General features: G+C 52.3%; 1 protein-coding gene across 5 annotated transcripts in view; it reads right to left on the reverse strand.

Annotated features, from left to right (window-relative positions):
* Positions 1–1303: 1303 nt before the first annotated feature.
* Positions 1304–24616, reverse strand: part of EXTL3 (exostosin like glycosyltransferase 3) — a 157627-nt gene continuing 134314 nt past the window's right edge. For all 5 annotated transcript variants that reach the window (XM_068402090.1, XM_068402074.1, XM_068402082.1 and 2 more), the window contains 4 exons: positions 10674–10801; positions 5392–5536; positions 4289–4417; positions 1304–1874 (listed from right to left, as the gene is read on the reverse strand). In XM_068402090.1, the coding sequence (XP_068258191.1) occupies positions 1665–1874; positions 4289–4417; positions 5392–5536; positions 10674–10801 (612 nt within the window). In that variant the 3' untranslated portion in view covers positions 1304–1664. The remainder of the gene's footprint in view (positions 1875–4288; positions 4418–5391; positions 5537–10673; positions 10802–24616) is intronic.

Here is a 24616-nt window from a genome sequence, read left to right on the forward strand (position 1 = left end):
GGAGAACATCACCAAGAGAGGAAAAACCGTGTCCTTCCTTCCTGTTACGGGCCAGGACTGAAGCAGAGTCAAGCACAGAGGTCGGGTGATTTCACAAGAGAAACCAGCTCCGAGAACAGCCCCGTGAACGGTCCCAGCGGTGTCTCCCAGTTCACACAAAGGGAAGAGCTTGGTGGGATCAGCCCTGGACCGCAGCCCGATGCCAGGGCGTGAGCGTGGACGGGGTGGGGGTTTAAGGCAGTTACGCTGAGGCCCACGGGCAAACCCGACGTGGGCACGTTTCGCTCAGGGATGGGGGACAAGGGACGAGGCCAAGCAGGGACTCGGGCCCGTGGTGCAGCCCCGGCTCCGGCACGCACAGGCTGGGCTGGTGCTTCACTTCGGCTCTGCCTGGCTGTGCCCAGGTTAAGGGTCAGTGTCTTCTCCTCCCTCCACTCTGCAAAACCCGACGTGATCTCCAGAGCTGGCCCCGACAGCCCGACTGCCATCGCACCGGCACGGAAAGCTGAACCTCCCCCGGCAGGGCCCGGGCACCGCGAAGAGCCAGCTCTGGGCAGGCTGCGTCCACGCTTGGATGCTTTAGGGAAAGAGGTTTATTCTACCAGGAAAGGCTCCTGTGGTGGATCTCAGGGTGCTACCAGAGCAGCTCTGCCGGGACAGCGAACAAGGGCCTGAAGGGCAGGAGGAAAAGTCCCAAAGCGCTTGTGAAAAGGCCAGGCCAGGCTCAGGAGCCCGCAGGCCAGGGCAGCCCCCTCGAAGGGCCAAGCCCGGGGTGCTGCCAGCCCCTACTGTGCTGCGGACGGACCATTCCCAAGCCCCAACCACGCTCCCCGTCCCCAGAGGTTCAGCAGCGCCTGCGGTGTGCTGCGCTGGGTGGGAAAGGGAGACAGCAGACAAACCCCCCCGGGGCTGCGGCACGGGACACGGTGCTGGGAGCCGGGGAAGGACCCACCAGGGCCAACCTCTTCCCTGCTCGCCCCTCTCCGAGGGCAGGGCTCAGGGTGGTGAGCAGAGCAAGGAGCTCATCACCTGAAAGTCCTCAGTAGTAGCCACAGGGCAAGACAAGCTGGGACGTGGTGTGGGGAGGGGAGGAGAAGGGCTGCCCTGTGGGAGGAGGGATGGGACAACAGCCGTGAGCGGAGCTGCCTTGATGCTGGGAAGAACCTTTCTGCAGTCAAACACCTCCAACGTGGCCTCGCTACGGCCCCCCCCGGCGTGGGCAGACAGGGCCAGAGGGGAAAAGGGGGTGGGTAGGGGGGTAAAGAAAAAAAAAAGGAAAAGAAAAAAAAAAAAGCCTCACGCGGCAAATCTAAACCACTTTCATTTTAAATAACAATAATTATAATTAAAAAGAATGGTTGCCCTTGGCTAGCGAAGGGGCGGAGCCACTAGCCAACACGCCATTCCTCAGTGTACGATCCTAGGGAGAGTCTTTACAGAAGCCGTGAGATCCCGTTCCCTGTCGCTCGGTCGAGTCGCTGCGGGCAGGGAGGGGGGAATGTGCCCGTCCAAGTCCAGGACGTCCCTTTTGCTCCGCGGGAGCGAGGCCGGAGCCAAGAGCAAACGGCGTTTGGCACCTGCAGCTCTGCCAAGAGGCCCCCTCCGCCCTCACCCACCTCCGGCCGCAGTTTGGAGAGCCGAGGGCACCCGGCTGCCTCCTGCTTCTAGATGAACTTGAAGCATTTTGTCTTGTCGTGGGGCAGGCGGGTCTTGAAGAGGACCGAGTCCACGCGGAACTGGGTGTACAGGAGGGGCATGTACCCGTACACCTTGACGAAGAAGTTGATGCACTTGTGTCGCTCGTGGAAGTGAGAGTCGTCGTGAGAAAGCGCCTGGGGGCACCCGGGGCAGCGGAAAGTCCAGCGGGAGGTCACCTGCGAGGAGAGGGACAAAGATGGTCACTGTCACACTGCCCACAACACCCTGGCCGGGGGGGACTCGGCTTGATGTCCGGCGTGACGTGCCGCAGACTGGGCACAGAGTCAGCCGTGCTCTCCTTGGCTGCCGGGGTGTCCCTTGGAGGGTGTCCAGGCATGAAGGACATGGTCCACACCAGCTCTGTCAGAGCAGAGACTTAAGGAGGACACAATGATCTACTAACGCTTAGTTACTTTTTCCTAGTTTAACTTTTGAGAAGCTGTTTCAGGAAAAAAAAATAAACCTTGAGCAAGGAACACCTTTCCTTTCACTGGCTACAGATAGAATCACGGGATGGTTTGGGTGGGGAGGGACCTCCAAAGGCCATCTAGTCCAACCCCCTGCCATGAGCAAGGACATCCTCAACTCCATCAGGTTGCTCAGAGCCCTGTCCAACCTGGCCTTGAATGTTCCCAGGGATGGGGCATCTCTCACCTCTCTGGGCAGACTGGGCCAGTGTCTCACCATCCTCAGCATAAACAATTTCTTCTCTCTAGTCTGAATCTCCCCTCTTTCAGTTTAAAACCATCACCCCTTATCCTGTCGCTACAGGCCCTGCTAAAAAGTCTGTCCCCATCTTTCTTCTAAGCTCCCTTTACGTACTGAAAGGCCACAGTAAGGTCTCCCCAGAGCCTCCTCTTCTCCCAACTCTCTCAGCCTTCCCTCCCAGCAGAGCTGCTCCAGCCCTCAGACCATTTCTGTGGCCTCCTCTGGCCCCGCTCCAACAAGTCCATATCTCCTGTGCTGAGGGCCCCAGAGCTGGACGCAGCACTGCAGGGGGGGTCTCATCAGAGCGGAGCAGAGGGGCAGAACCACCTCCTCAACCTGCTGCTCACAGGTGCTACAGAAGAATTAGCAATTTGGGGCACCTCTTGTTTTAGGATCCCAGAGCAAGCTCTTTGGAGGAGGGTCCAGTTGTCAGAAGGTGCTGAGGGGCCACCCACAGAATCACAGAATCAATCAGGTTGGAAGAGCCCTCTGGCATCATCGAGTCCAACCATTGCCCTGACACCACCATGTCAACTAGACAAGGGCACTAAGTGCCATGTCCAGTCTTTTCTTAAACACCTCCAGAGATGGTGACTCCACCACCTCCCTGGGTTGATTAAAGGGCCTCCTTGTCTGTCTTGAATCAGACACCCCACCTCAGTGCCCTTTGGTTTTGGTCTGATTCTCCTCTCAGCTGCACCAAACTCTACAATCTCCACTTCCCAGTAGCTCCAGATGGGAAGAACACCACACAGAACAACCCACCCATCATATTTACGGCCAAGACCCAGCTCCAAGGCAGCTGGCCTGAGGCAGTGAGACATATGCAGGGCTGTAAAGAGCAGTTTGCCAGCAGTGATAAAAAGCAGAATAATCTGCGTCCAAAATTCAAGCTCAAAATTGTGATGTTCATTTGTTATCACGGCACAGGGAAATTTCAGCTGGGCTGCAGTGTTTGGACCGACAGCCCCCTCCGCACACAGAGGAGCCTAAACGTCTTGGAAAGCTACACAAGATCAGCAAGGCAATCATTCCTACTTGTGCTCTGTATTATGGAAAGAAGGAAATTGGTCTTTTTGTGATCAGCTGCTTAAAGGGCCTTTGCTGACCCAGGAAACCCTCCGGTCTGAGCTGCAGCATAAGTCAAGCCCCAATTCATCCACTTGCCATGGCAAGGATTTGGCGAGTCCAGAGCAGGGTGACCAAGCTGGTGAAGGGTCTGGAGGTCTGACCTATGAGGAACGGCTGAGGGAGCTGGGGGTGTTTAGCCTGGAGAAGAGGAGGCTCAGAGGTGACCTTAGTGCAGTCTACAACTACCTGAAGGGAGGTTGTAGCGCAGTGGGAGTCGGCCTCTTCTCCCAGGCAACCAGCGATAGGACAAGAGGACACAGCCTCAAGCTTTGCCAGGGGAGGTTCAGGTTGGACATTAGGAAGCATTTCTTCTCAGCAAGGGTCATTAGGCATTGGAAGGGGCTGCCCAGGGAGGTGGTGGAGTCACCATCTCTGGAGGGGTTTCAGAAAAGACTGGACATGGCACTTAGTGCCATGGTCTAGTTGCCATGGTGGTGTCAGGGCAATGGTTGGACTCGATGATCCCAGAGGGCTCTTCCAACCTGATTGATTCTGTGATTCTGTGTAAGGGGTGCAGCGAGTTTTCACCCCTTTTTGAACATGTCCTACATCTCCTCGAGGCCAGAGAGGGGAACACGCTGACAGCCTTGAGCATGTCACGCTTGCAGCGCTTCAGAGATGTGATGCAGGCAGATTTTGCTAAGAGCAGTGTCTACTTCCCCAGGAGCAGAGCAGCCTCCCAAGAGTCCATCTGCCTTTCAAAGGCATCGACCAAACCACACAAAGCCCAAACTCCCACCCGGTGCTTTACCTTTATGGGAGGTTTTCTCGTCAGGTGAGAGACCAGGAAGTTCATGGCGATGTCCTCGCAGTTGATGTATTCATCCACCATGTCGCGGATGGCTTGCGGCATCACGTAGGAGTACAGGTAGGCGTAGTACTGGAAGGGATAAAAAGGCACAACGTTGCTCAAGATGGTGCCAAGCAGCAAGCGCCCACTCATCGCTGGTGCCATCTCCACCAGACCTGGAGCAGTCATGGCACCGCAGATACCAAGGAGATCTGCTGTAGGCAGAGCAGCAGCAAAACTACCCCCCCCCAGCCACCACCCTGACTGAGTACCGAGGCTCCTTTAACCTCAGAAATTGATACATGATGGTTTCAGCCCCCTCAGCTCTTGCTGTCTTTGCCGCTGTGGTCAGCATGGCAGCAGCAGACAGTGGATAACCTTCCCAGCATGGTATAATGGCTCAGACAGTGCCCTCGGGAAAACATCCCACCCTTTTCTCGAGGCCTGTTTGCCCTCTGCTGTCTCTCCCACACAGAGGCACACGTCAACTAGCGACAGGACAAGAGGACACAGCCTAAAGCTATGCCAGGGGAGGGTCAGGTTGGACATTAGGAAGCATTTCTTCTCAGAAAGGGTCATTAGCCATTGGAAGGGGCTGCCCAGGGAGGTGGTAGAGTCACCATCTCTGGAGGGGTTTAAGAAAAGCCTGGACATGGCACTTAGTGCCATGGTCTAGTTGCCATGGTGGTGTCAGGGCAATGGTTGGACTCGATGATCCCAGAGGGCTCTTCCAACCTGACTGATTCTGTGATTCTGTGATTCTGTCATGGGGTCACTTTCTGCACTGCTCCAGCACAAACCAGCCACCTCCCACACCCACCAGCCAGCCCGGGCCACCACACCACCACAGAAACCCACGACTTCCCCACAAATCACCCCTTGCAACACTGAGTCTTTAAGATTAAAGATGCTACAGTAAAGAAGGTTTGGAGGAAGCGAGGGAAAAGGAGTGGTGAGCTCCAAAATATGTTCTTTAAAAAAAAATACAACCCCACAACCATCCAGGCTCTGGTTTCTCTGAGAAGGAAGGGAAAGTGCAGGGCTTTGTGCCCACGATATCTCACCTTATGGAAGAAGGCAGCACCAGTGAGCACCATCGAGAGCTCGCAAGAGTAGTTGGAGTTGTAGAGCCAGGACTGATGGGGGATGTCCCACGCGTGGTAGCGCCCCGGGAAGCCAACGATGCGGTCCCTTGCCTCTCTCCAGACACTGCAAACACAAAGGCTTTCGGTGAGACACCAACCCGGGGAGCTGTTAGCTGGGGACTGAAGCATCCCCTCGGCCAGCCCTCTCAAGCACAGGCTGTGAGCACAGACCAACATTGCCTGGAACAAAGCTGAGCTTCTCACCTTGGTCCTGTCCTACAGGCATGTCTGAGTTGCTTATTCACAGAGAAAGTGCTTCTAACTCACAAATAAGGGATTTTCTAACTCATAACAGCTGCTCTGTAGGTTTAAAAGAAAACTAACAAAAAGCCCAGTGGCCCCAAATTAGTTTCTGCATTACCCAGAGAATGGAAAACATAAAGTGTCGGATGGAAAGGCAGAGAAAGAGGCAGGGAAAGGCAGCGAGATGGGAAACTCTTCCCTTTGCCACCAGCTTCCCGCAGCCCATGCAGGGACATCACCTTGAATCCTGTGTCCAGTTGTGGGCCCCGCACTGCAAGAAAGATGTTGAGGTGTTGGAGCGAGTCCAGAGGAGGGCGACCAAGCTGGTGAAGGGTCTGGAGGGACTGACCTATGAGGAACGGCTGAGGGAGCTGGGGGTGTTTAGCCTGGAGAAGAGGAGGCTCAGAGGTGACCTTAGTGCAGTCTACAACTACCTGAAGGGAGGTTGTAGCGCAGTGGGAGTCGGCCTCTTCTCCCAGGCAACCAGCGATAGGACAAGAGGACACAGCCTCAAGCTTGGCCAGGGGAGGTTCAGGTTGGACATTAGGAAGCATTTCTTCTCAGCAAGGGTCATTAGCCATTGGAAGGGGCTGCCCAGGGAGGTGGTGGAGTCACCATCTCTGGAGGGGTTTAAGAAAAGCCTGGACATGGCACTTAGTGCCCTGGTCTAGTTGACATGGTGGTGTCAAGGCAATGGCTGGACTCGATGATCCCAGAGGGCTCTTCCAACCTGATTGATTCTGTGATTCTGTGATCACTGCACGACACATACGCCAGCACCGCTTCTCTCTTATTTCCCTCTACAAAAAGTGCCGAGCAGCCAGGGCTTGGCCCGGGAGAAGGCCAGCATCTCCTGGCCTCTTCCCCCAAATCCCTGCGACCTTCCATCTCCCAGAAGCTCATTTTCCTCCTCTGTAAAGTCAAGATTAACATCAAGCTCCTTTTAGGAAAGCTGCTGAGATGCTGAAGACCCTGGTGTCTCCATATGGAAGATCTGGATTGCCAAACTGTCGTCTTCCCATCCCAAAGCCGAGTGGCTTTCCGGGCTCCATCCATACAGGAAAAACCTCTGGGGCCATAAGTGCATCCTTCACCCTACGGCACAGTAGAGCTGTAGGGAATTAAATCCTGAGGTTCGTATGTGAAAGCGTGGGCTTGCTTAATATTCCGGTCTCATCTGAAACTCGTTCTCCTTGAGAGCAGTCCCACGGGATAGCTGCAACTCTGGCAGGGATAATTAAGCAAAACGTCAGTGCCTTACGCCTAACCTGGGAAATAAATCCATCTTCCACTGGCAGGGCTGCCGGCTTCCTTCGATTGTCCGCTCCCAGCTCACCAACGGTTAGTGTCCCAGCTGCATCTCCACACCCAGAGACTCCAGACGACAAGAAACAAGTCCCAAGCGGGAGCCTGTTAGACACCAAAGGGTTTTCCCTTCTCCATAGGCACAAAATAGTGTGTTCAGTTTTGGGTCCTTCGCTACAGGAAAGACATGGAGGTGCTGGAGTGAGTCCAGAGAAGGGCAACGGAGCTGGTGAAGGGTCTGGAGCACAAGTGTGATGAGGAGCGGCTGAGGGACCTGGGGGTGTTTAGCCTGGAGAAAAGGAGGCTGAGGGGAGACCTTCTCGCTCTCTACAACTGCCTGAAAGGAGGGTGTAGCGAGGGGGGGTCGGTCTCTTCTCCCAGGTAATAAGTGATGGGACAAGAGGAAACGGCCTCAAGTTGTGCCAGGGGAGGTTTAGATTGGAGATCAGGGACAATTTCTTCGTGGAAAGGGTTGTCAAGCGCTGGCACAGGCTGCCCAGGGCAGTGGTGGAGTCCCCATCCCTGGGGGGATTTAAAAGCCGTGTAGATGTGGTGCTGAGGGACATGGGTTAGTGGTGGCCTTGGCAGTGCTGGGTTAACGGTTGGACTCGATGGTCTTACAGGCCCTTTCCAACCAAACCAATTCTATGATGATTCTACGAAAACAGGGCAGAACGTGGCCTGTTTGTTTTTTTTCCCCGTGTGGATGCGAGTTCCTCCCACAACCCCCGTTCCTGCGGAGAGCTACAGAGGCGATGGCTGCAGGGCAATCACAGGCTGCTGCTGAGACTGAGCTTCCGAGAGCCCTGAGCTTTCATTACACCGACTGACACAGCCGGGAGCAAAGATGTGTTTATTGTTATATCCTCTCCTCCAATTAATGAAACTCTGATATAACCTGCTAATGAAAACGGAGTAATTAACACCGCCAGCAGCTTCCCTGGCACCATCCTCCCTGCAAGCGCTTGTTTGCTGCAGTTTCTGTCAATCCAGCGTGACTGTTTTGAAAAGCCGGAGTCGAAACTGCTCATTCCCTTTCACTTCTCCCACGTCTCGCTTTCCTCCGAATGTGACACTTTTTCCTCCCAGCTCAGCCACAAAAATAAGGATTTCTCTGAAAAATCATTTCAAGCTTCGCCAGGGGAGGTTCAGGTTGGACATTAGGAAGCATTTCTTCTCAGCAAGGGTCATTAGCCATTGGAAGGGGCTGCCCAGGGAGGTGGTGGAGTCACCATCTCTGGAGGGGTTTAAGAAAAGCCTGGACATGGCACTTAGTGCCCTGGTCTAGTTGCCATGGTGGTGTCAGGGCAATGGTTGGACTCGATGGTCCCAGACGGCTCTTCCAACCTGACTGATTCTGTGATTCTGTGATTCTGAGTGTGCTCCTCAGAGAGGTTTGCTCGGGGTGCCCACCTCCAGCTCGCTCCTGAGCAGCACATGGAGCAAGAAGAGGCTTTTGGCCCCAAGAATTACAGCCCGAAGCAAAGTTTCGACGAACAAGAGTTGTTCTGGGCAGAGGTTCACTCCATCACCGAGACACCATCTCTCCCCTGGCTGAACACACAGGGAGGCTTTGAGGGAACAAGGTGTTTGTGAGCAGGGATATGAGTGACAATAATACATGGCACTTTGAATTTTCATTTGATGCTCTGCAGGGCTAATTGGTAAAGCCTCAGCCAGGCGCTGCGGATAAGCGACGGAAAACAGAGACCAAAGAGGGGGAGAAAGTGGCCAAGTTCAGAAAAAGAGCCTGAAATGGGACGTAGAAGGGAAGCCAGGAGTCCTGCCGCCTACTCCCCTGCTTTAATCACTTCAACACCTCATTTCTCATCTTTCAGCGAGAGCTCGTTGGGTTTCCAGGCGTTTTGTGCCTTTTAATCTTCCTCCCAAACACGAGCCAACACGTTTCGGTGACAGTGGAGAGCTGATCCCCATCTCCCACCCCCCAGCCAGCTGCTGGGTGCTCTCGGATTAGCAACCACAGCCCCCGCTCCTGGCCCGGCGGGCTGACGAGCCGCAGCCAAACGAGCACCATCTCCTCCTGACCATCCTCACTCCCAGTCATTGAGGTTTAGCTGTACGAGCTGCCTGCAGAAACCTCCCACAGCAGGAGCCCACACAACTGCTTTCTCCCTCAGCCCCGAAATCAGGAAGCTTTTTGCCAGGGCGAAGTCAAGGAGATGCTGGAGCAGAAGGGGGGTGGGAACGAGAGCAGCGGGCACCAGCCTTTTCTGTGGAACATCTATCTTTTCCATGCTGGGCAGAAAAAAATGCCAACAGAGCTGTCACATCCTGATGTCACACCGAGCAAAGAGGACTGATGTCGCTGATGACACAAAACTGGGAGGGGTGGCCGATACACCAGAAGGCTGTGCTGCCATTCAGCGGGACCTGGACAGGCTGGAGAGCTGGGAGGAGAGGAACCTCATGAAGTTCAACAAAGGCAAGTGTAGAGTCCTGCACCTTGGGAGGAATAACCCCATGCACCGGTACAGGTTGGGGGCTGATCTACTGGAGAGCAGCTCTGCAGAGAAGGATGTGGGTGTGCTGGTGGACAACAAGTTCCCCATGAGCCAGCAATGTGCCCTTGGGGCCAGGAAGGGCAATGGTGTCCTGGGGTGCATTAGGAAGAGTGTGGCCAACAGGTCAAGGGAGGTTCTCCTGCCCCTCTACACAGCCCTAGTGAGGCCACATCTGGAGTAACTGTGTCCAGTTCTGGGCCCCCCAGTTCAAGAAAGATAAGGAACTACTGGAGAGAGTCCAGTGGAGGGTATGGAGATGGTCAGAGGGCTGGAGCATCTCTGCTACGAGGAGAAGCTGAGGGAGCTGGGTCTGTTAAGCTTGGAGAAGAGAAGACTGAGGGGGGATCTTATCAATGCTTACAAATACCTTAGGGGTGGGTGTCAAGAGGAGGGGACCAGATTCCTCTCAGTGGTGCCCAGCAACAGGACAAGGGGCAATGGGCACAAGCTGAAACATGGGAAGTTCCATCTGAATATGAGGAGGAACTTCTTTGCTGTGAGGGTGCCAGAGCCCTGGCACAGGCTGCCCAGGGAGGGGGGAGTCTCCTTCTCTGGAGATATTCAAACCCGCCTGGACACGACCCTGTGCAACGTGCTCTGGGTGACCCTGCTTTGGCAGGGGTTGGACTGGATGATCTCCAGAGGTCCCTTCCAACCCTTAACCAGTCTGGGATGCTGTGGTTCTGTGACTGCAGCCCACCGCGAGCACGGGAGCATCATGTCCTGCAGCGGCTGCGAACGTCCTGGCCTTGCCAAGGGCACACGAAGGATGGAGTGCAGCAGCCTCTTGGATTTGTTGACCAGTTTCCTTCCGCCCTAGGAAGCCACGCACCCCCAAAACCATTAAGGGAACATTATCAGCACAGCAAATGCCAAAGAGTCGAGGTTAAGAAGCGTGAGAATCGGGGTTGCCTGGACAACCTGAAATCAGCCCACCCACCTGCGCTCATTAAACAACTCATTAGCCCGTATTACTCCTCCAAGAAATTGTGTTGGAAAGCCATGGCAAGGGATGTGCTGCTCCTAATTCTGGTCCCAGCTTTAGCTACAAGGCCACGCTGCATCTGAGCAGGCCCTGGATGGGGAAAACATCAGTTTGGGTCCAAAGGCTAAATGGGCAGAGATACTCACCGGAACCCAAACATGATCTCGTCGTGGCGCAGGTGGGCATCATCGTCGATGGACAGGATGGCCTCCGTCTCGATCTCATCCCACGGCAGGAACCGGTTGTTCAGGCTGTTCTTTTCTGTGCGGACAACCTAAGAGATGAACACACGATCGTTATGGTGCATGTGCACAGAGGAGGGATTTAGGGGCTGGGGCTGCGCGCTCCAGCTGTGGCGGTCCAGCATTTCAGCATCGCTTTGTAACGCCTGTGACAGGAAAACACTTTCTAAGCAAAAAGCATCACTGGCGCGAGCTCCAGCTTCCAGCCCTTCTATCCACCACCTCCTGCCCATCTCACAGGGCTGCCAACGGCCGAACCCAAGCCCCACGCCACCACGTACCAGCTGTAAGGGCTGGGCCTGCGGTCGCCGGCTCTCTCGCACGCAGGAGAGCGGCTCTGCAATGACGAAGAACAACACGGCAGCCACGGCCGCTGAAGGAGTGGCCCTTGCAGCCCTTCTCCAGTGCTGATCTGAACTGACTTGCCATCCAGAGGGACCTGGACAGGCTGGAGAGCTGGGCCTGTGCAAACCGCATGAAGTTCAAGAAGGCCAAGGGCAAGGTCCTGCACGTGGGTCGGGGCAATCCCAAGCACAAATCCAGGCTGGGCGGAGAATGGATGGAGAGCAGCCCTGAGGAGAAGGACTTGGGGGTGATGGGTGACGAGAAGCTCACCATGAGCCGGCAATGTGCGCTTGCAGCCCAGAAAGCCAACGGTGTCCTGGGCTGCATCCCCAGCAGCGTGGCCAGCAGGGCGAGGGAGGGGATTCTGCCCCTCTGCTCCGCTCTTGTGAGACCCCCCCTGCAGTGCTGCGTCCAGCTCTGGGGCCTCAACAGAAGAAGGACACGGAGCTGTTGGAGCGAGTCCAGAGGAGGCCACGGAGATGCTCAGAGGGCTGGAGCCCCTCTGCTCTGGAGACAGGCTGAGAGAGCTGGGGCTGTTCAGCCTGGAGAAGAGAAGGCTCTGGGGAGACCTTCTAGCACCTTCCAGTACCTGAAGGGGCTACAGGAAAGTGGGAGAGGGACTTTTTACAAGGGCATGGAGTGACAGGATGAGGGGGAACGGTTTTAAACTGAAAGAGGGGAGATTTGGATTAGATATTAGGAAGAAATTCTTTGCTGTGAGGGTGGTGAGACCCTGGCCCAGGTTGCCCAGAGAAGCTGTGGCTGCCCCCTCCCTGGCAGTGTTCAAGGCCAGGTTGGATGGGGCTTGGAGCAACCTGGTCTGGTGGAAGGTGTCCCTGCCCATGGCAGGGGGGTTGGAACTAAATGGTCTTTAAGGTCCCTTCCAACCCAAACCATTCTATGATTCTATGATATGATTCTATGAACTGTTTCTGCAACCATCCGCGCTTTCTGCTTCGGACACAACCCGTTTGCAATGTCTCCCTCTCTCAAAACTCTTCCAACCCCCCCACTGTGCAATTTCCCTTATCCCCAGCCATACATGTGTAAAATCAGACTGAATTTCTCCCTCTTCCTGACTGCCCCTTCCACACTGGACCCTTTCTCTCCCCTTTCGCCTGCCCTGGCTGATCTATAGCCACTCAGCTCACCCCGGGCCCCCCGTGCCGTTCAGCCTCTCCAGTCATTTCCCTGTCTCTCCTCTGAACAATCTTGATTTAAAAATAAAGTCCAGCCTGGTGAAAAGAATAAGGCGTCACGGCAATAAAGCTCCATTAAATAAGATTACATTTGATCACATAAAAAAAAAAAAAAAGCCCACACTGAAACCATTAACAGTGGAAAATATTTGTATGGGGGATCTGCGTGACAGCTGGTACGATTAAATTCCCATGTAAAGCTGGAGTCAGGGCTTTCATCTGTCAATAGCTGCTGGGGGGGCGGAATGGCACAGTCAACCAGAACGCATCCAAATATTTCACTGAAGATCCATCAAAAGCACGAAGGATTTATTGCAGGGAGGTGAACGAATTACGCAGCGGCGGAGCAGGGCCAGAGCGGAGCTGGCAGCACTCCCACCCCAGGAGGGCTGCGACGCAGTTAGTGCCCGGAGGAGAAGGCATCAGCAGAGACAGACAGTGCTGGCGCAGGAATTGCTGCCCCCTCTCCCTCCCGAGGTGGAGGAGCATGACAAAAATCAGCACGGCCTTTGTATTTACTTCCAAAGTTAGCATGAGGCAGCAGATGCTCCCAGGGGTATCTTCTCTGTCTGGGAACTGCTGCAACAGAGGGGTGGGAATCACAGAATCCCAGACTGGTTTGAGTTGGGTGGGACCTTAAAGACCATCTAGCTCCAACACCCCTGCTATGGGCAGGGACACCTTCCACCACACCAGGTTGCTCCAAGCCCATCCAACCTGGCCTTGAACACTGCCAGGGAGGGGGCAGCCACAGCTTCTCTGGGCAACCTGGGCCAGGGTCTCACCACCCTCACAGCAAAGAATTTCTTCCTCAGATCTCATCTAAATCTCCCCTCTTTCAGTTTAAAACCGTTCCCCCTAGTCCTGTCACTCCATGCCCTTGTAAAAAGCCCCTCTCCAGCTTTCCTGTAGCCCCTTCAGGTAATGGAAGGTGCTAGAAGGTCTCCCCGGAGCCTTCTCTTCTCCAGGCTGAACAGCCCCAGCTCTCTCAGCCTGTCTCCATAGCAGAGGGGCTCCAGCCCTCTCATCATCTTTGTGGCCTCCTCTGGACTCGCTCCAATGGAATGGGCAATGAGGAGGGAAGCGGGAGAGGAGGCAACTCCATGCAGTGATTTGGGGGAGGCAGCTGGTAAGACTGGAATCAAAAAACCAGGAGACTTGGAACGGTATGGCCCTAAGGCACTAGCCCAGGCGGTCAAGGAAGACCTGGACACAAGGAGGCCAAGGCAAGCTTTGAGAAAATCAGCTCCACACAAGCATCACCAAATCCAACACACTGTGGACATCCTCTGGATGTGTCAACCACGAAAGGAGAGGAGCCAACAGCGGTCCCCAGACTGACAACAAGGAGAATTTAAACCTTCTCCTACATCGCCACAGCTGTATCTGGAACTGGCTTTAGCAAACCCAAGGGCTCCTGCAGCAGCACTGGGAGGACCAGGTCTGCTGGCTCAGAAAGAGGGGACATGGCTTTAGATGGGGAAGCTGGGCCCCACTCAGAGATGCTTTTTGGACTGGAACAGTACTTTGGCAAACTGATATGACGATAAAACCGAGAACATTGCACAGGGCAGCAAAGCAGACCTTGGTGGGGCCCACTGAATGCCTCCAGTGCGACATGGGCATTTCACCTTTTTAATTAAGAGCCATTAGCCTCAATTTCCCACCCTTTCCTAATTAATCACCCAGTGCATCATTGCATTTACAGGATCTGATTTTATTACACGAGTAGTTAAATGCCTTAGGAAATGTTCTGCCTCCCACACCTGGCCGGCTCTTTCCTGGTCAGTGCATGGGCAACCCACCCTGCACACCAGCTCTCAGCTGCTTCGTGAAGACTTCAGGATCAGTAGCGATTGCAAAAACCACCCGAGAGCAGCTTCCATGGTTTCTGACACAGACAAGGGCCCCTCCAGTAAATTCCAGCCTGGACCAGTTGGGAACTGGTCGTCACTCTCTCCAGCTCAACAACAATGATATAAGATGGGTTTCTGAAAGCAGCACTGTTTTACAGAATCACAGACTCAATCAGGTTGGAAGAGACCTCTGGGATCATCGAGTCCAACCATTGCCCTGACACCACCATGGCAACTAGACCATGGCACTAAGTGCCATGTCCAGGCTTTTCTTAAACCCCTCCAGAGATGGTGACCCCACCACCTCCCTGGGCAGCCCCTTCCAATGTCTAATGACCCTTGCTGAGAAGAAATGCTTCCTAATGTCCAACCTGAACCTCCCCTCACGAAGCTTGAGGCTGTGTCCTCTTGTCCTATTGCTAGTTGCCCGTGAGAAGAGGCCGACTCCCACTGTGCTACAACCTCCCTTCAGGTAGTTGTAGACTGCACTAAGGTCACCTCTGAGCCTCCTCTTCTCCAGGCTAAACACCCCCAGCTCCCTCAGCCGTTCCTCATAGGTCAGACCCTCCAGACCCTTCACCAGCTTGGTCGCCCTCCTCTGCACTCGCTCCAACACCTCAACATCTTTCTTGAAGTGCGGGGTTAGCTCTTGATTAGCTCCAGCCAAAGTTAGAAATCAACATAAAGCCACTGCCTTCGATGCCTTGTTTGCAAAGAAATTATCCCGATTTACAGCACTTTTAGGATGCAGATAATTGTCATCAGACAACTGTTCAGTGGCTTTTGTAATCCCTGCGCTTTCCCCTGAGCGACTACACCAAGGGAGAACGTGGGGACCTGCAGGCAGCGATCTGAGATGGGAACAACAGGGGCCGAGATTCAAAACCTTCCTCCTGTCTCTCTGTCCCCCTGAGACGGTTCAAGCGCGGTGCCTCCCCAGGCAAGACCAGGTTTTGATCTTCGCTGCATCCTGAGCCGGGGAAACGAGGGCATCGCGTTATTAGACAGAAAATAGAACTCTTGAGAAAGATAAAAGTGAATTTTGGGGAAACTTTTCTGCTTTAATACAAGCAACTAATCTTGCAAAAACAGGCTAGAGGAAATGGGGAGTATTTGATTCAGGGACTTGAAACATTTCTCTCTTCTAAAGTTTTTACATTTCAATAGGCCTTTAAAAACACCAGATTTCTCAGGCATGAAGTGGCCATTACTGGCACAAACGTACTCAGAAGCTTGTTAGGCTGGGTGAAAAGAGAAGGGTTATTATACCAGCAAAGTTTAAAAAAAGTCCAATCTTCTCCCTCACACGGCATTAAGTGAGATTTAGCAATTTTTCATGACTTCATCACACACTTAAAACGCAGGTGAATGAATGACACCTTATTGTGCCATGTCCTTGGCCACAGGTATCTCAAAGCCCTCCTCCAAACTAATTAATCTCCCTCCACCACGTGTGGGGCTGGGTGGAGAAAGCCAGCAGACACTACAGTGACCACAGATCTATACGTACAGACAAGAGGCACGTTATGTTGCCAAATTCAGGGATTTACAGGCCAGAGCAGGTCATCTTGATAACCTTGTGTGACCTCCTTACGTGGTGGATGAGGAGACGTGATGCAGTCACCCTTCCTCTGGAAGACTCCCATCACACAGCACCATAAAACAGCTGAAATGACAACTCAGACCAAATTACAAAGCCACGAGTTCAAACTTCATGGCATTGGTTGAACTCTTTCTGGAGAACCAGTGGTAGATGGCTGGTGGAGTTGACAGCAGTAAGTTCCAACCCCCCTGCCACAGCGGGGGTGGAACTAGATGATCTTTAAGGTCCCTTCCAACCCAAACCGTTCTATGATTCTATGATTCTAAGTTAAGTTAAAAGGGACTTCCAAGTCACCTACACTGACCTTCTGCATGATCCAGGTCACACAGACCTCATCTCAGACCTGAGCTGTCACCTGTAGAAGCATGTCCACTGGAAAGGCATTCTGTCTCCATTTCAAGACATCATGAGTGGAGGAATCCACCTTTCCTCTGAGATGTTCACTCTCAAACATTAACAACTTGCTCCTTCTGAATTATCTGCCTTCAGCTCCCAGCCGCTGCTCCTTGGTGGGCCTCATCCGCCTCAGAAAAGTACACAGGTTCCAGAACCAAACCCTCTCTCTGTTCTTTTTCAAACAGATTGAGGTCTCAATCTCTCACCCAGGGCTGTTTCTCCCGCCCTTCCATCATTTTAATGACTGAATTCGCCACAGTCTTGTTTCTCAGCAGTTTTGAGCCAAGAGCTCTGTCAAAACCCAACAAAAGATGTTCCCTCAGCAAAGCTGAAACGCTGCACTCCAGCAAAACAGAGCATCAGCACTTACCCTTACCCAAGGAGATTAAAATAGCGAGGAGGACATGAAATCAGCTATGGAGCTACAAGACAGACACAAATGCATTTACCAAAAAGCCACCTTCCCTCGCAGCAAACGTTAAGGCTCTGAACATTGAGCAGAGCATCAGTGGTAGGACCTCCACGCAAACCCTGGCCTCTCCAGACTCAAAACTATCCCAGATTGTGTATTTCTGGCTGTCTTTATTTTGGTTATTTTGGGCTTTTCCAAGGGAATAATTTTTTTTAAAACACTTTGTCATCAGCTAAATGGCCGCCAGCTCAAAATCATGAACCTCCTAAGCAGTTTGCAAACTTTTGAGACAAACTGCAAGACCTAAAATGCCTCCGAGCACCCGACACATCACATTAGAAGTTTCTGCTCCTTTCAGCAAATCAATTCAAGGTGATTCAGGTCCACAACGTGGGGTTTTTTTTTGACTCAGGGAGCACAAACCCCCACAACTCTATGCAAGCCCATTTGCTCCTGGTGGTGTTCATAGCTACACTGGCCAAATGGATCTTAAAAACGTTAGACAGAACTAAAACAGAGCATAAATCCAGAGTCTGCCCAGCAATAATGCCCCTAACCAATACTTTATAGTACGTTTTATACATAAATACAAAAATGCAGTAAAATCAATATCTTCCAGCAGCCTCCTTGCTAGTGAGGCTTTAAGCTTAAGCTTTAAATTAAGTGTCACATATAATTTGATGGTGAAAACATGAAGAATGTCTATGCCCTTGGAGAAGTTTTGACAGTTCAACTTAGTGAATTGGATTGATTTCTAGGCAAAGAGCAAACTCTGCAAGAAACCAGGAACCTCATTGCTCTTGTCAGGTCTCCATCAGAAAATAAACAGAAGGATGCCCTTAGGAGGGCTGGATAACTCGGGGAGACAAAGAAGAAGCTCTCGGGAAAAGCATCCGCTTCCATCATGCCCAAATCCATGCCAATTCAACCCAAATGGGCTAGGGAAAAATAGCACCATACGCAGAGTGGGGATGGGGACACCACGAGCTCCCTTTCACCATGCAGTTGAGAATTACGGCACTGAAGACGCAGGAGTCAAATGCATCTGCCTCTGCCTCCTGAAGAGTTGACCTCGATCTACACTTCGAAGGAAAAAGCCAAGAGCTCCTGCCAGCTCAGTCCTCTGGGGAGGACGCGGATTTACAGCACTGTCAATCCCTTTTCCTGGCACTGACTCTGAACATTTATTAATAAGATTCAGTGAAGCAAGTCTCCTGCTTTGCAGGCCAGTGCCCTAGCCAGCTTGTGCCCTTTTGCTCGCCGCTGTCCCAAAAACTGATCCCCTGGACTGGAGCAAAGCCCTCTGCAAACCACAGCTTAGCCTGATGGGGACAGCACTGACCTCAGGGGTAGGAACTTCCCAGGACTGCAGCTGGGGCAAAGCTCCCAGTGAGGACCCTGCTGTTCTACTCCACATGGAGGAGCAGGTAGGAGTTCAGATCCTCTCCATGATGAAAAGGGCTAACGCATCTCCCAAATACTGGGTGACCAGCCTGACCACTTGAACTTGGCTCCAGAGGTGCCACCACCATTGTCCCCACCCATCGAGGAAGGCAAGATTTGCACATTTGGGAGGCCTCAAGTTGTGCCAGGGAGGTTTAGATTGGGTATCAGGAAAAATGTCTTCACTGAAAGGGTTCTCAAGTAGTGGAACAGACTGGCCAGGGCAGTGGTAGAGTCACCATCTCTGGAGGGATTTAAAAGACGAGTAGATGTGGTGCTGAGGGACATGGGTTAGTGGTGGACTTGGTAGTGTTAGGTTGGACTCGATGATTTTAAAGGTCCTTTCCAGTCAAAACAATTCTATGATGAACTTTATCCCACCCATAAACCACATCCTTGTCTCAAGTTGAACAGGCTCCTTCCCGTCCACCTTGACAACGGCTTCTTTCTGCAGAAAGCACGCGGGAAGCCAAGACTTCTGCAGCAGCTATCCCATGCGTCTGCAGGCTCGCAGCACACGCAGCTGCTCCTGTTGGCTAACGTAGTAAGGAATGCAATTAAAAATCAGCCAAACTAGGCTTAATAGAAGTTAGGGAGGGCTCTGTCAGCAGACTTTGGGAAATGCCAAACTCCAGCAGAGGGGAACAACGATCAGGCACCAAGTACCCCTGAAGGTATTCTGTAATCAGACACTCATCTTCAACTCCTAGTTTGGAAAAATTCAGGCATCCTCTGACTAAGAAAGTTGTCCAGATCAGCCCTTAAGACCCGCAAACTACCAGATACACCAGGGTCCCTTCCCTCTACGCATCAGTATGCAAGTGCTGAGTCAGGAGATCATCTACAAGACTCCTCAGAAGGAGTTACGTGTGTGTGCAGACTCACGTACGCATAAGCAGGATAAATCACATCTTTTTTTACCACGGCTGACACCATCCCCTGCTCCCTCTGCAGCCGAGGTGTTAGATCAGACTGGCACTTGCTTTTCTGCAAATGCAACCAGAGATGTGGGCGAGGAAGACGACACGTCTGCCCGGTCCCACGAAGCAGCAGCATCCTTGAAGTTGTGTATTTTTTCCTGAGGGCAACTGTCAGAACAGGTTTGCACTGACCAGCTGGAAACCAAGCAACAAGCTTGGGATGTCGGACGGCTACAGAAACATCCCCGTCTGTGGCAGGGATCTTGGCATCGGGAGAGGCTCCATATGGAAACTACACACCTGAGGTCCTCTCTCTTGAAGATGACTTTGATCCTGATTCCTCTCATGCTCCGTGTTATCTTCCCCCCATTTAACATGTCAGCGAGCTGAAAAGAGAAGAGGCCAGTGCCAAGGTAGGCACCACATGTGCCTGTTGGCTGCATGACAAGAAGCCAACGCAGCTGCCAAGAAGAAGCCAAAGGAGCTGTTGCCATCGCTACAGATGCCACCAAAATATCTCTGCAGGCCTCTATACCCATTCCAAGCCAGATGATGTTCATGAGAATCACACGGTTCTGACCAAGACCACAGTCTTTTTTCCTCGATTTTCTCAGTGGTTTATCACTACCTGCTCCTGGGCAAGCTGAGACGCTCCACAAAAGCTGCCAAGATCACCGTGGCTCTCAGCCACGACCTCAAATCTATTTGACTGCCCAAGGACAACCACGGCAGTGCTTATTGAAGACTACCAATTCCTTCCTGAACATGCAGCACCAAACTCAGTGGCCCCGAGGTCCTGCCTTGCCCATGCAGAACTCTCTCCTCCTGCCAATCTCAACTCCCACCATGAGGAAACCCTCCCCATTTTCAGCAGACAGAAATTCATCCAATTCCTACTGGCCAGCGCCTGCTATCCAAAGCTGTAACCACACTGAAAAGCATAGATCCAAGCCTTGAGCTCAGCCAGCAATTCTTCATTTAATGAGAAATAAAAAAATCTGTCCTCACCTGATACAACACGATGCTCCTCCCGGCACATGGCCAGGCTGACAGGGCTGCACAGGCAGGTAGCAGGCAGAAGATAGGATGTTAGCATGGCCTTTCCACCACAACCAAGCCCCCGAGATGATGCCTTTCCTCCCCACAATCACACTTTCATTCCCAGCCCAGACCCAAAAACTCAAGGAAAAGAGTCCAGCACAACACGGGACTACAGGGCGCTTCTGACAGGTCCTGATGAGCTGCAAATCCAGGAGAAATTGCAGCCCTGCACTTGGACACACGCGTAAACATGGTGTTAAAGCTCCTTCCAGAAACGCCGCTGGCACTGGCAGATCTTAGCAGATTGGCATTTCGTAAAGAAATGGATGTTCTGATTGTGAGCATTTATGATAATTAACATTTAAAAAACTTGGCACGCAAAGGTAAAATCATGGATGCAGAAAGCAGCTCTCTCAAAATCTCTCTCCCTGTTAAGACAATGATTTTCTGCCGTTATCCGAGGGTTAACACACTCAAATCCAGAAGATATTGATAAATGGGCACGGATGTGAGCACAGCTCCTAAACGAGCCCCACTACATTGCAGCCCAGAAGGCCAACCGTGTCCTGGGCTGCATCCCCAGCAGCGTGGCCAGCAGGGCGAGGGAGGGGATTCTGCCCCTCTGCTCCGCTCTCGGGAGACCCCCCCTGCAGTGCTGCGTCCAGCTCTGGGGCCCCCAACAGAAGGACATGGAGCTGTTGGGGTGAGTCCAGAGGAGGCCACGAAGATGCTCAGAGGGCTGGAGCCCCTCTGCTATGGAGACAGGCTGAGAGAGTTGGGGCTGTTCAGCCTGTAGAAGAGAAGGCTCTGGGGAGACCTTCTAGCACCTTCCAGTGCCTGAAGGGGCTACAGGAAAGCGGGAGAGGGGCTTTTTACAAGGACATGGAGTGACAGGACGAGGGGGAACAGTTTTAAAATGAAAGAGGGGAGATTGAGATGAGATATTAGGAAGAAATTCTTTGCTGTGAGGGTGGTGAGAGCCTGGCCCAGGTTGCCCAGAGAAGCTGTGGCTGCCCCCTCCCTGGCAGTGTTCAAGGCCAGATTAGATGGGGCTTGGAGCATCCTGGTCTGGTGGAAGGTGTCCCTGCCTGTGACAGGGGGGTTGGAACTAGATGGGCTTTAAGGTCCCTCCCAATCCAAACCACTCTATGATTCTATGATTACCCTGGCCAAAGCCATCCTGGAGAGAGATCCAGGCTGCTCCGAACCACCTGTGTGTGAGGTCTGCTCCTCTCCTCACTGGTCTCTCCCCACGAAACAGCCCTGACGTCCCTGGCTGGCTCCCAGCTCCACTCTGGCTAGTCTGGATGAGGCCCGGGCCACGCGGCGCTTGGCTCTGGATGGTGCCTCCCCCAGGCAAGGGGGAGAGCGGGCAGGAGAAAGGAGACAGCACTTCTCTGCCAGTGCTTGTTCCCATTCCTCTTCCACATCAGGTCTCACCTACCCCGTACGTATTCTCTGGAATCTGCTCTCTTGCTTGATTTGATGGCACTTGCACCAAAAATATGAGTAATTTATTTAAACGTCCACACAAAAACAGCTCTTCAGAAACACCCTTAGTGGGATGTTTCTTTAGTCATCTGCTGCCTGATGAGACGTCCTTGGATTTTACAGTGGCTTCCCCTGGCAATTCTTCACCTTCTTATTTTCCCTTTAATCTTTTCTTGTAAAGATGGATCGGAAAGTTACCGTTATCCCCCTTCTCACACATTAATTGTTCTGCTGCTCCTTCCCCAGCGTTTCCTCTTCACCTTGAACTACTTACAGCCCCTCTCCTTTACGCCCTGAACCTCCACACTTCTGTGCTTTGCTACCTCCCAACTTAAGGCATTTTCAAAATCTGAATGAAAAGGATTTATAGACTATGTTAAGACTCATCTCCAGGGGTATGAAAAGAGTTTCACTGGAAGGGTATTTAGCTACAAAGCTATCCAAGGGCAGCGTATACTGCATATAAATTGGCAAAACAGATGCATTTTTAAAATAGGCATAATTAAATAATGCAGCATAAAACCAAGCATAAATTATCCCCCACTGAGAACAAAACCACACAGGAAGATACTAGTGGAAATCCTTTTTTTAAACTGATACTGTGCCTGTGCACGTAATATGTGCAAGCACTTGGTCTCCCCTTAAGCTACGCCGCTGCTATCAGTGGGTTGCTCATCTCTGAGATGAGAAAACAGCTTGCAATACAAATAAAATTATTTATTCATTTTCATACGGGTGCAGCTGTCACATCTTTCTAGAGAAACCAAAGGAGAAGGATGCTTATTTTAACATTAAAGGGATCTAGATACTCACTTATTTTTATTCTCTCTGGGTGTTGCTGTTAGTGGCTGTGCAATTAAAGATGCACGTTGAGTTGGTTGTCCGATTAGATTTATTTTACAATTATTTGTAATTATTTAGCTCCAAAGAACGTCCTTTGGATAACATGCTGTCACTTGCAGTTGAGGCTTTCAAATACCTCATCTCCCATTGCTTCACCTCACTCCTTTCTCACCTTCTGAAACTCCGCTCTGTGCTTTACACGAAAGCTCGCAGGGAGAAACTGCTGAGCATGAGGGGGACAGAACAGCTCACGACCCAACTTAGAATCACAGAACCATAGAATGGTTTGGGTTGGAAAGGACCTTAAAGATCATCCAGTTCCAACCCTCCTGCCACGGGCAGGGACACCTTCCACCAGACCAGGTTGCTCCAAGCCCCATCCAACCTGGCCTTGAACACTGCCAGGGAGGGGGCAGCCACAGCTTCTCTGGGCAACCTGGGCCAGGGTCTCACCACCCTCACAGCAAAGAATTTCTTCCTCAGATCTCATCTAAATCTGGACTGGCCTGTAATATGGCCCTTACCAGATGCTGCTTCTGCTGTGAGGTTTTGTTCTTGTCCTGCTGTCCACGGCTCGTGTAGGGAGCCTTTGCAAGAGGCACCCAGCTTTCTGCAGGAATGATCCTGCCACCGAGACTTCTCTAGCGACAGCACTGAAACACTCATCCTAAGAACAAAAATACGTCCTCAGAACAACTCTGCTTTCTCAGCCTTCCTTTTACCCTTTCCACCTTCAAGCTCTTGCTTCTGGCAGTCCATCTCAACTCTGAACTTCATCCTCTGTGCCTCTTCCTCCTCTCCAAATACCCCTCAGCCTCCCCATCATCCATCCCTGACAAATTTTATTTGCACTATCAAATCCAATCCAAGGGGAAGCTTCTTCCCACCAAAACTTCCCCATCTCTACAGCATCCCTTCCCCAGCGCTGTGTCTCCAACCGACCCGGGCACCTGAGCTCTCCCCAGACAAGATCTGGCAAGCCAAGAGCTCATGAAATGGGGACACCAGCCTTGCATTTTCTGCACTAAAATCATTTTGCTAATATTAGGTAAAACGCAGAGATGCCATTTCTAACCGGCCCTCGCTGTTGAAGAAGAGAACACGCCAAGAGACAGAAAGAGGGCAGGCAGCATCTTTTAGCTCTTTTCCCAAGGTGGAGTATTAGTGCCTGGAGCTCAGGGATGGGGGACTCAAAACTGCTTGTGGGGAGCAAAAACTTTCCAAACCTAGACATAAATACCAACAGCTTGGGAATAGATGTGCGTGCTGCCAGCGAGCCTGGGAACAGACACCACCTTTCTGCTTCAGATTTAAGCCAACCCTGACTCCTGGGCTTCAGCAGGAGTTTGGTTCTGTCAGCAAAGGAGCTGCAGATCCTTGCAGCATCCTGGCCCGTCCCTGGAGGCAGGCAGAGCCTGAGGAGCACATCAGGCTAGAGTGGTCACTGCTCTGACTAGCTGTCATCTCCTGGATGAGTTCTGGGTGTCGTGGGGAAGCTGGCACTGCACCACAAAGGGCAGAGCTGCACAAGGTCGGAGTGATACCCACAGCCAGGACTGCTGCACACTGCTTGGGCTAAGTTTTTCAGAGCAGCTTGTGAAATTCAGAGTAGCAGAGTGAAAACAGGCCAGGAAAGAGCCCACGGCCAGGACTATCCTGTTCCTGTGCTTGAACTAAGCACAGAAATGCTGTGTGATACAGCCTGTACAGATGAAGAAGAAAAACCCGACCAGCCCACACAGGAACAGACTGGGAAAGCCTGACCTTATTTTGGCAAAAATATTCCATGTCCCTGCCTCACTTTCCCAGCTGCGCTATGTAGGTGGATGCTCATCACAGATGTGTCGGGAGAAGTATCAGGGCAGGTACAATCTCAGCACGTTGTCCTCCTTGGAAAAGCCATACGAGAGCCTGGAACAGCCATATAAGAGCCTAAGAAAGATGCACAAGCTGCAACTCCCCGACCTTATTTAAAAAAACCAAGCAAAACCTAAAAAATGCTGAGGTATTGAAGCCCAGATCTCTCCCAGCCCTGCACTATGAAGGCTCCACTAGCTAATTCATGCACTTCTAATTTCATTGGAAAAGACACGTTGCTTGTCCCCTGGCTCGCGCTGAGAAGTCTGGCAGCAAATGGACTGAGAGCTCAGGGATGGATCTGAGAAGGGCTGTCACATCCCATCTGCAAGACAGAGAGCATGTGAAAGTCAGCACGGTGGTTCAGGAGCACCCCTGAGGTATCCTCTTCTTGCCAAGCCATCAGCTGCTGCGCAACACCAGTCCATCAGCATCAATGGG

The sequence above is a fragment of the Nyctibius grandis genome, chromosome 1, assembly GCF_013368605.1.
Source record: "Nyctibius grandis isolate bNycGra1 chromosome 1, bNycGra1.pri, whole genome shotgun sequence".
NCBI lineage: Eukaryota > Metazoa > Chordata > Aves > Nyctibiiformes > Nyctibiidae > Nyctibius > Nyctibius grandis.